Source organism: Squalius cephalus (assembly GCF_949319135.1).
Source record: "Squalius cephalus genome assembly, chromosome: 9".
Lineage (NCBI taxonomy): Eukaryota > Metazoa > Chordata > Actinopteri > Cypriniformes > Leuciscidae > Squalius > Squalius cephalus.
In genome coordinates, this window is record NC_137130.1 from 85,001 (window position 1) to 97,241 (window position 12,241).

Consider the following 12,241-nt stretch of genomic DNA (forward strand, 5'->3'; position numbering starts at 1 on the left):
CTATAAATACATAAATAATATAAAAATAAAATACCAAATGAAACAACAATAAAATAACTAACTAAATAAATAAATAAATATTCAGCAAACAAAAATGTAAATAGTTATGAATAAATTAAATAAACAAATGAAAAAATAAATAATTAAAAACTCAGTACAAAATATAAACAATATAAAACTGTATAAATAAAAATAAACAAAATAATAAATAAATAATGAAAAAAGTAAGCACAATCACCCTTCAACTTGTTAGATATCTTGTTCACAGACTCATTATTCCATTTCTGTTCATCAAATTCCTGTGAAATTTGTTTAGATTATGTTTCAGTTGTTGAATCTTCTTATGTTCATATTAATATTTACACGTAAAAAATATATATTTAACTAGACGAGGAGTATCGTCAAGTTATGTTTAGGCTTTATTTTACTCATAAACTGAGAAACCCCACAGGGAAACTGTAAGGATCCAGCGGTGAATGAGTTTTTCCCGGGTTCTGTCGTAACGGCATTACTCGATTCATATAAACAAGAGCTTCCAGCATATTTGATCTCTACTTTACACAGAAGAACAGCAGCACTACATCTGCCTTACACTTTTACTCTCTATATTCACCATTATGCAAATCAGCATGTTTCTGAGCTTACAGTAAGTGTGTGTGTGTATTGTCTAAAGGTCAACATCTGCTCAACACGACACTGGTTTGCTCTTCTCACCATCCTGGAAACTTCACACATATCCTGATCTTTCCGTCCATTTATTTCTTCGGTCAACAGAGCGAGTCTCTGGAAAACACCGAGCTGCAGTGGAAAACATCTCAACGTTCTAGCGCTGGAAATAGGCTTCTAGCTCTTCAAGCCCAATGACACGTCTTGCGTGGGAAGCCCATCACCCCGAGTTCAGACTCACCACATCCTCTGCTCAAGCTCTTTTATAAAAACCTTTCACTACCAAACCAGGACCACGTGACACTAAATCTCATCCTGTAGCCTATTTCTATTTCAATTCAATTCAATATATGTGGAATTCAATACATGTGGACAAAAATCCCCTGTACGAGTTTCTGTCTTATATTCATATAAATGCTGTAGTTAGGCAATATCACATGATCAAGCGTGCTGTTCTTCTGAATATAAGCATGACTGCAGTTCAACAAACAAGAAGTTAATACAGTGGGTTACATTTTAAACACAATATTGGCTGTTTTTGAACTATTTTGCCAATGAAAAGAAGTCAAGTCACCTTTATTTGTATAAGGCTTTATATACAGATGCAGATCTGCAACTCATGCCGACGATGAAGAGAACACTTTCTGCCAGTGAAATGGCTTGGTGCCTCCAATGCATTATCATTAAACATGTAGAATTACCTTTAAAAATCAGGAGGAAGCCGTTCATACCTGAGCACACACACGTATGTTCCCTGGCTCTCCATGCTGATGTTGGGGAACCACAGAGATGTTTCTGAGAGCGAGACATTCTGCTGCCCGTCTGAGATCTCCAAGCCCGTTCTCTCCTCAAACCACGTCACGTTATACGGTATTTCTGCAGGAAACAGATTCTGCAGCGGACACTCCAACAGCGGAGATTCCCCGGGGATCGCAAACGTACGCTCATATGCCACTCTGTAGTCCTCGCAGGATTCTGTAGAAGAGAACATGATGAAGACTGAACAATATAGAGAATCTACAAGAATAATAATACATGAGTTGGTGAACAAGAAACTAAACAAGATACACTGCAAAAACACACACTGAGTCCTAACCAGACGACACGCCAGAAAAGGAATCTTTCCCATTTTAACCATTTTAAGGTTTTATATTTTGCTTTTAATCAATTTTTCATTAAATCCATACAAGATCTTGCTTCTAACTTTTTAGATGGCGAGCCCAATAGTAGCAACTTAAACATATTGTCATCAGCAAATGAGAATTCCTTTAAAATTAGAGAAGTGGATCAGGCAGTGGTACTGAAAGCTATTTCAGACCTGAATACCAATTTATCCAAGGACAACTACAACATAGAAACTTTCCTCAAAAAATATGCTCAAATTATCATTCAATCTTTGACCCACATCATAAATGTCTCTATTAAAACTGGAATATTTCCAGATGCTTGGAAAAAGGCACTGGTTAAACCCATCTTTAAGTCCGGGAATACCATAGACGTTAGTAACTATCGACCAATAAGTCTAGTTCCGGTAATGTCAAAAATACTAGAAAAAAATAGTTTCAGAACAGCTAACTCAATATTTAGAAACACATCAGTATATACACCCTCAACAGTACAGTTTCAGACAGAACCATTCCACTGAATCAGCCATCTGCGCATTATTGGGAAATATTGTTCAGCCGCTTGATAAAGGAAACATCATGGGTGCAGTATTCCTGGACTTGAAGAGAGCATTCGATACAGTAAACCATAGCCGTCTTATCTCAAAACTGTCATCTTATAATACGTCACACCAGGCATTATCATGGTTCGAGTCATACTTACAGGGCCGAGAACAGTGTGTAGTTATTGATCATGTAAAATTAAGACCGGAATCCCTCAGGGAACCATACTGGGGCCTGTTCTCTTCAGCCTGTATGTGAACGAGCTGCCTGAAGTGTGTCCTGAAGTTGGCCTTCAGATGTATGCCAATGACACTGTGGTATACTGTATGTGGCCGGCAAGAGCCCTGTTGTTATCGGCAGTACACTGACCAAAAGTCTGGAGAAAGTGTTTAATTGGCTAAACAAATCATGTTTAACACTTAATCTGAGGAAAACTAAATCTATGTGTTTTTCTAAAACAAGAATGCAAACATTCAAATGAATAGTGAACTCATCGATCAGGTCGAAAAAGAAAAATATCTAGGAGTGATTTTAGATTCTCAGCTAAATTTTAAAAGTCATATTAGAAGCATCTCAAGAAAAATGAAGGCCAGTATGAACTGTTTCAGAATGATCAGGAGCGGTCTAACATTTGAATGTCTTTCTGAACACTATGATCCTGTCCCACCTGTCGTACTGCACCACTGTTTGGGCCCAGACTAGCCAAACTACCCTAAAGCCTATTGAGAGGCTTTATAACCGTGCCTTAACAATTTTAGGCATTCGATTCCATCACTGTTACATTTTAAGTAAACATAAAATCTTAAACTTTGTTAATTTTGTTCATCTTAGACACATAAAGTTGTTTTTTAAATGTTTGACTGGACTTGAGCCACTTTGTAGATTTGTGAACAGGCTGGAATCCTCCAGATCCACAAGAGCTGCTACATGTGGAGACTGTAAAGTTCCATTTTGTAAAACATCTTAGTGCTCCAGCTTTGCATCCGTACTAAAAGCTCATACTTCACCTCAGATCTAGAAAGAAAGCTGAAACTGAACGGCTGCATTCAGAGAAAGGTGCAGATCTCCAGAACAGGGTGTGGCTTCCTCTGATTGACAGACAGACAGACAGGCTCCCCACCCCCCATCCCCAATAAAGTTAACAATGGAAACTGATGCAACTTCTTACCTGAACCTAAAGGTTCCTTATTTGATATTACACCACATTCGGTTGCCCGAAGTAAAGCGGCCAGAAAAACAAGGGACAACCGACCCATATCTGTAGAGAAAGACAGAGAGAGTTAAGAATCAATAACCACTAAATCAACAGACTTAGGCCTAGTCCACACGGACACGGGTATTTTTATAACCGGAGTTTTTCCTCCTGCGTTTTAAAAAAAAATCCCGTCCACACATGCTCGGTTTAAAAGAAATCTCCGTCTACAAAAAAACACGCTATGTATCAAGCGCTGTCAAGAGCATGCCACACCAGCAGGCGGCGATATAACCCTAATCGTAAAGCCACGTTGGCCAATCAGAAGCAAAAACCCCGGTTTTACTGTCTACACTACAACACTGCAACCGGCGTTTCTGAAAATCCTCACCCTGGCAGGGGTTTTCAAAAATGTTCGGTTTCAGTGACCTGATCCTGCGTTTCCGTGTGGACGAAAGGCCGAACCACGTAAAAAAAGTCACGGTTATAAAAATACCCGTGTCCGTGTGGACAAGGCCTTAAGAATCAATAACCACAGGAATAAATGTGTGTGTGACATTCAGAACTAAACTACTGAATATGAACTGAGATAGTAAGCAGAATTCAGAATTATATTTTCATATTTGAATTTAAGAAATTAGGAATTCAAAGAAATTCATGTTATCATACACACAACGTATAGGCTATTTAGATTTAGAATATTACAGTAGATATTAATAATCTAAAATAATTAAATTAAAAATAGTTATATACAGTATATATATATATATATATATAGCCTTCATTCACGATTTTAAACTTCACTGTTATTTGCAGGTTTTCCTGTATATAATATTGGAGAACCCTATAAATAATATTCAAGCTTTTATGACGTTGTTAGTCATGTTTAATGATCTTTGAACCTCATGTTTACTGGAAGTCAACAGTGTTTGAGACACAAACTCAAAGTTCAACCCAGATCCAGGCCAGAAAAACATTTGCGTGATATTTTCTCACTTTATTTATAAAATGTACTGTATATTCTCTATACAAATAAATGTCAAAATGAGACGTACACAAAATTAATTAAATACAGATGTGGGAATTAAATGCACGCTTATTTTATACAATATTTACTCAATTTACAAACGTTTTAAAACTGAAATATTGTACATTATGTATCGTCTCTGTAAACACTGGTTGTGATTCCTACTCTCGCTTCCCTCTTCTTCAGGAACACCCATGAGAAGTGCTGACTCGAGCCGATCCTGTCGACTGGATAGAACTGAGCTGTCATTCTTGCACAAGAGTCTTCGATCTTTACAAGTGGAGACATTTCAGAGGAACTTAAGCTGCTTGCTCAGCGAAAAAACTGGGAATTTGAGGAATGAAAGTAAGAGAAAAAGGGAACGCGCTGAAATTAAACAGGATCTAAGATAGCCTAAATTAACCCTGTTCTTAACCTCATTCATGTGTCTCGTGGACTGCGAAACATTTACTTCACCATTAGTAAATAGTTTTTAATGGGCGATGATGTCCACCGGTTCCATGTTTACAGCTTTCAGATTTAATGACCACTGTCCTTTTATGACCCTGATTAAACACCCTTCATATTAAAACCAGCCTGCCAAGCAAATCATTTTAAAGGGATCTTTTCATTTTAAAAGGATTTTGAAAATATTTGTCCACACAATAAAATACAGGTTTGTTTTGTTTTGTTTATTTAAATTCAAAATATCTTCTTTAAATGACGACAATATTTTTATTTTTGGGAGAAAATCTCAATTTTCTCCTGAAATAACCATATATGGAGCTTCCAACGCAGAGTTTTACTTTCATTTCCATATGCATATTCCCATCCACATGAAACCATGTTTAACGTTGTTTAACCATGTTTGACATTAGGAACATATTAGGATAGAGACTATAAATGCCATATGAGCCGTCACATTACATTACTAAATATCATTTAGTATCCTTATCTTATTTTAGAATAAATATATCAAAACATCCCTAAAAGCAAAATGGTATAAAATAGGAGAAGAGTAATTCTAATTTCTTTCCACTGGCCAAATAGTATTTTTAATTGTTTTAAACAAATAAAATGTATGCATGTTTGCCAATAAGGTCACTCTAAAAAATGCTGGATTGTTTCAACCCAAATTTGGGTCAAATATGGAATAACCTACCCAACCATTTTATTAAAAGATTTAACCCAACAGCTGGATTTGTCCATATTTGACCCAAATTTGGGTTGAAACAACCCAGCATTTTTTTTTTTTTTTTTTTTGTATAAACATGTTTAAGGATGGTTATATATTTTTAATGGAAACATACAAGCATGTTTTTCAGTGAAAATACAATTGTCTGACTCAGTTCGAACACCGAACGATCACTTTTCGGTTCTTTAAAGTTCTGTTTAGTTTAAAGAGGAATTATCATGTGCCTATAGCTCTCATTCCAACATTAAAATTATACTACGTGCCACAGGAAAAGTGCTCAAAAGCAGCACATTTATCTAAATTCATAACATTTTTGTTTAACTTCTGTATAGTGACCATGTAATTTCAGTACTTAACTCCATTAATGAGAGTGGAATATTTCATCTAAATTGTATATTAATAAAATCATTCCGTTTCTTCATTACTTCTCTCCAATAAAAGAATGCACTTATTTACGCTCAGTTTATTTATTTTGTTATAAATCCTGATATGTGCGTGGAAAAGTGCTTACATTTCAATGTCTTTTTTGTGAGTACGTAACATGTATACATCAGGCCTCTGGCCTAAAAACACCCTGTGACTCTTAAAGGCGTGTTGCATAATTTTGGGTTGATTCACATAAATATTTGTAACCCGGTTTAACCATTTCTGGTAAGAACTGGAAAAAATAAAGAAGAACAGATCTATTGACTGCTGATGGATGATCAGAGTGAACCATGAACCTGACTGTCAAGTCCAGTGAAAGTGTGGGTGGCACTGGATTTAAGAAATGACAAAGAAGTTGACCTGGGAAAACTCATTCCAACATGCCACATCATTATAATAATAGTTTAACAACTTCCTGACAGGGTGAAGCACAAGTTAACATGCACTTTACAGTATTTCCATCAGAGAGAAAAGTGCTCAAGAGTTCCCATAAGCACAGAAATCTGCGTTATCGCCTGAAGCCTTGGGTCGGGTTCAGTCCGAACATGCATGAGAGCACGCATGACATCACACATGAGAATACGCATGACATCACACATTAGAACACGCATGACATCACACATGAGAACACGCATGACATCACACATGAGAACATACATGACATTAGGGGTGTGACGGTTAGTATATAACCGTGAGACCGACGGTTATAGTTGAACACCATCATTAGATCTCTATAACCGCCAAAACCGTGTTATTAAAATATTTTTTACAAACATTTTTTATCATAGAGAATGTTTAAACACTAATTAAAAACAATTGTTAACAGTCTGTGTCATTAATGGTCTACGTCGTTTCCAACTGTATTTGATTCTTTGCCAAGTACCAACGCAAGTTTTGTTTTGTAAATCGTCAGACATGATTTTTACCACTTCATTAAGTTTTTCTTTGTAGAAAGCCTTTCTTTAAAGCGAATTTCGTTTTGTATAAATTGTATATTAATTTTAATAAATGTTTCATCAACCAATTGCATGTATTCAATAAATAAAAAGCAAATATAGTAGACAATATAATAACCGTGACATTGAGGCGCCAGCGCGCTGCGTTCACTTGCATTGCATTGTTAAAAGCCTTTCTTTAAAGCGAATTTCGTTTTGTACAAATTGTATCTTAATTTTAATATAAATGTTTCATCAACCAATTGCATGTATTTAATAAATAAAAAGCAAATGACAATATAATACCGCGTTCACTTGCATTGCATTGTGAACTAGAGCGCATCTCATCGTAAATGAATGAAACTTAGCGTAGGCCTATGCCTCATACATTAGCATTAAATATCTTTGCTGCATCCTTTCTAGAACAGACAAGGGCTTTCCTGTGGCTCGCACCAGCAGAGCATTGCATCGTCCATAGACCGCAAAACAATCAGCGGATGGCGGGCGGGTGCGGCTTTGAAATTTGGTCAAAAAACGTTGGTGCGGATGCGGTTTTGTGATGCGGTTGCGGACGAAATATCTCTATCGATAACAACATTGAACACTACACAAATATTAATTTTATTTTTTTTAATTTTGCCGCTCAAATAGCTAATCAGTGTCTGCTCCTTTATTCAAACTAAGTTGTCCTATAACAGACGAAGGTCGCAACGTTCCAGGCTTTTGTTATTTGTTTGGTCAACCAAAGTTGACCAAAGTGCTGTACAGGAAAATAAAAAATAAAAAATAAAAAAACATAACAGCTCACATCAGGCATGAGGACACGCATGAGAACACGCATGACATCACGCATGAGGACACGCATGAGAACACGCATGAGGACACGCATGACATCACGCATGAGGACACGCATGACATCACGCATGAGGACACGCATGAGGACACGCATGACATCACGCATGAGGACACGCATGAGGACACGCATGACATCACGCATGAGGACACGCAGGACATCACGCATGAGGACACGCAGGACATCACGCATGAGGACACGCATGAGGACACGCATGACATCACGCATGAGGACACGCATGACATCACGCATGAGGACACGCATGACATCACGCATGAGGACACGCATGAGGACACGCATGACATCACGCATGAGGACACGCATGAGGACACACATGACATCACGCATGAGGACACGCAGGACATCACGCATGAGGACACGCATGACATCACGCATGAGGACACGCATGAGGACACGCATGAGGACACGCATGAGGACACGCATGAGGACACGCATGAGGACACGCATGACATCACACATGAGGACACGCATGACATCACGCATGAGGACACGCATGACATCACGCATGAGGACACGCATGACATCACGCATGAGGACACGCATGAGGACACGCATGACATCACGCATGAGGACACGCATGACATCACGCATGAGGACACGCATGAGGACACGCATGACATCACGCATGAGGACACGCATGAGGACACGCATGACATCACGCATGAGGACACGCATGACATCACGCATGAGGACACGCATGACATCACGCATGAGGACACGCATGACATCACGCATGAGGACACGCATGAGGACACGCATGACATCACGCATGAGGACACGCATGAGGACACGCATGACATCACGCATGAGGACACGCATGACATCACGCATGAGGACACGCATGACATCACGCTGTACAGGCAAACTCGCTTACATTACGCCATCTTCACATTACACAAGGTTTTTTCTATAAAACAGGCCTTTTACAGCTTGCTGCAAGATTCGTATTTGCTGCAAGATTCGAAACTTTCTATCAAGCCATTTAAACCAAAGGCTAAATAAATAAATAAATAAACGTGAATATAAAATATGAGTGTAAAATGATTTGTTGATCGGATGAATGATGGAAAGCCTTTTATTCAGGCTTTAGTGTGGTCAGGGTTATTTACACCAGTCGCTTTTTCATTTGATGGTTCTGGTAATAATAAAGTTAAAACAAAATTAAATTAAATGATGAAATGATATGAGAATTTAAAAAAACGAATGTGTATATATAAGAGCTCGATGGTGTTTTAAGCCCCCAATGGCTCCTTAGAGGCAGCAAACCCTACCCTCAACTTTAAACCTACCCATCCCCTCGCTGCCTGGAAGGCGCCGTTGGGGGCATAAAACACCAAAGACCATATATAAGACCACTGATGATGACTTCAAAACCGCACTTTAAAATGAGTTCTTCTTTCCAGAACATCTGTGCTTAGTCAATTTAATAACTAGCGCCAGGAAAATACTGTACAAACTAATAAAACACTGTCAAGGCCAGGAATCAGCGGTTACCGGACGCTTCATTTACACCAGTCTGCGCTTATATTCCACATCATCTTAAAGATCTAGAACTAGCATGCTAAATGTAATGCAATAATGCAAATTTGTCTCTATTTGAATTTTTTCATGCAACTAAAATCACAAGCATTTGAGCAGCACATGTTTCAAAGCCTCCCATGATGATCCTCACAAAAAATAAGCTCAAATACGAAGTTTACATTTGTTTAAATTCGACTTTATTTTTCTTTGAGTCACTACATTATTCCCATAACTGCATATGTGATGTTTTCTTATGGCTTTACTGTTATTCTAAAATGTCGGGAAAAGTCATAAAAATAATAATGAGTAAGAGTGTCCAAACTTCTCACAGCCTGACTTTTCCATGTCTAAAAAAGACAGGAACATGAACATTCATTCATCGAGTTAAATGGAAGGCAAGGATTTTTCCTCACCGCATGTTTACAGAGGAAATGTGGGAAATGTTCTCATCAACTAACCCACACACAGAAGTTAAAGCATGGATATAAATGAATGAGCCAGAACAGATTCTGAAGTGAGGAATCTTACCTACAGTCCTTCTTCCCAAGACAACATGATTCCCTCAGTAAATCGCGCTTTATACTCCAGTCATGGACATTAGTTTGTCTAAAAGAGACAGCTTTACGTGTTCATCGGAGCCTAACGAACCCGTATATCTGTGTGTGAGTGTGTCAGATCTGTCGTGCCACTTCTCCAAATCCACAGGAAAAGCAGGTTTTGCAATATCCTCTAAGGTTTAGGAAGCTTCCTCTCCAAGAGTTGCGCAATGAGAGGCGGAGAGAAAGAGCTCACTGAAACTTAATCATTTTATCACGCTGACTAAAACTGCTTCTTTTTAAACGATCTAACAATGTTTATTCGGTTGAGGTAGTGAAGTAAACTTGAGCCTGATCCTGGTCAGAGAATGAGCATGCGCAGTTACAGCCGGAGTCCTGCAGGGGGCAGAAGGAGAGTCCAGTTCAGTGGCAAACCCGCACATTTATTGCTCTTTTTCTATTACATCATTTATTGCTAAAGCCATGAGACGCTGAACAGAGTCAAATACAGTGAACAATATAAAATACAATGAACAATAGTGCAAAAAAATAAATAAAGAAGCGAACATTTACATTTCTGCCAAATGCATACAAATGGTCACTTCATTTGTTTATATTAAAATACCGTGAATATAAACTATAAAACACAGCAAACAGTAGAGCAAATAGACAAGTAATATAAACAAATAAAGAAGTAAAAATACATTTACATTTGTGCATTTTGCAGAAATGTAAAATGCACAACTTTCACCTTTTCATTTTTTAAATACAGTGCATACAAAATATAAAATACAATCAAAAAATACAATGAGCAATAGTGCAAATAAACAAGTAATATAAACAGATGAAGAAGTGAAAAATAAAATGTGCAATAAAACAAAACTGCAATTAACAAAAGGGAATACTGGAAGTAAGTAATATTAATGAAACAGACTATTAAAAAAGATGAAGTAAATCTAAAGCATAAATTTGGCATGTTAGATTTTTTTTTTTTTAAGAAATCAAAATCAAAATAGAAATTTGTTTCAGGAGCAAAAATAAGAGGAAAAGAATGTTAAGATTTTGCAGACAGACAAATTATAATAGCAGAAGAAGAAAATCTGAACAAACACTGACTGTAGTTGATCCAGGATTATCCCATGCCGGATCCTCTGTGGATTAAACTATGAGCTGTGTGAGGATTCAGTGTTAATGTAAGAACTGATGTTCTTGACTGACTTTATTCCCTCTTCAGGAGTCTGTAGACTAACTCTCTGTTCTGTTTCTATCGTGATCATCAGGGACTCATCAGATCCTGTCGCTCGAGAAGGCCTGGGAAACAACCTCCCGTTTCGTGTTGTTATATAATATAGGAATAAATCCTTTCCCTCCATCTTTCTTCTGCAGGGACTTTTCCTCCAGACTGTGGAGATTCTGTTCATTCCCACGAGTCCTCTCTGTGTCCGGATAGCTAACCCACGGAGGGAAACACTGCCTCTCATGTGTTCTCAAGTGTTTGTGTTGTTTCCACATTTATTCAAGCAATAGGCCCTACGTCATAATCCAGCTAAACAGAACATTTAGCTAACGTTTCCATTAGGTTATAAAAACATTATTGCTGAATGTTCAGGTTTTTTGTAAACATTTTAAAATGTTTTTTTCCTGGTTATGTGAACATTAAGGGAAACATTCCAGTGAATCATTCGGCAAACATGGAATGTTCTCTGAACGTTCTTAAACAAGTAGTAACATGTAAAAACACTCCATGAACAATGTATAAATAATGTTTTTGCACAAATGTTTTGAGAACATTATTAAGGACCAGGGCCCGTATCCCTAAAGAATTTTTGTGCAAAAAGTGGCTCCTAGCGGCCAAATTCTAAGAAAATTCTCAGAGTCATGACGTTTTCTTAGAATTTCCCCTAAAAGTGACACGAAAATCCCAGTTAATATAAAAGCTATTCCTCAAGATTCCTAGCGCTTAAAAGGGCTCCTAAGGCGAGATCTGCTAAGAGCAGGGAAGAGGACTTTTAGTGGCTTAGGAGTTCCCCTAAGCAGCTGCACAAAATGGCCAACAGAGGAGGCAGGAGAGATGTCCTGCAAACACTGGATGACAGGGAATTATTGAGACGCTACAGATTGGATCGTGCAGGAATCATGTTTGTTATTTTATTTTTTAACAAGCCTTCATAAATAGACCAGCCAGCAATCACAGACATTGATAAAAGCTGAGCCGTGTTACCC

General features: G+C 37.8%; 1 protein-coding gene across 2 annotated transcripts in view; it reads right to left on the reverse strand.

Moving 5' to 3' along the window:
* Positions 1 to 11,451, reverse strand: part of LOC307164472 (interleukin-1 receptor type 1) — a 37,938-nt gene extending 26,487 nt beyond the window's left edge. Inside the window, exons 1-4 of one of the 2 annotated variants that reach the window (XM_079881348.1) lie at positions 11,135 to 11,451; positions 10,011 to 10,414; positions 3,502 to 3,591; positions 1,398 to 1,641 (exon numbers count right to left, since the gene is read on the reverse strand). In XM_079881348.1, coding sequence (XP_079737474.1) covers positions 1,398 to 1,641; positions 3,502 to 3,589 — 332 coding nt within the window. In that variant the 5' untranslated portion in view covers positions 3,590 to 3,591; positions 10,011 to 10,414; positions 11,135 to 11,451. The remainder of the gene's footprint in view (positions 1 to 1,397; positions 1,642 to 3,501; positions 3,592 to 10,010; positions 10,415 to 11,134) is intronic. The other variant, XM_079881349.1, reaches the window with a different exon arrangement.
* Positions 11,452 to 12,241: the final 790 nt, after the last annotated feature.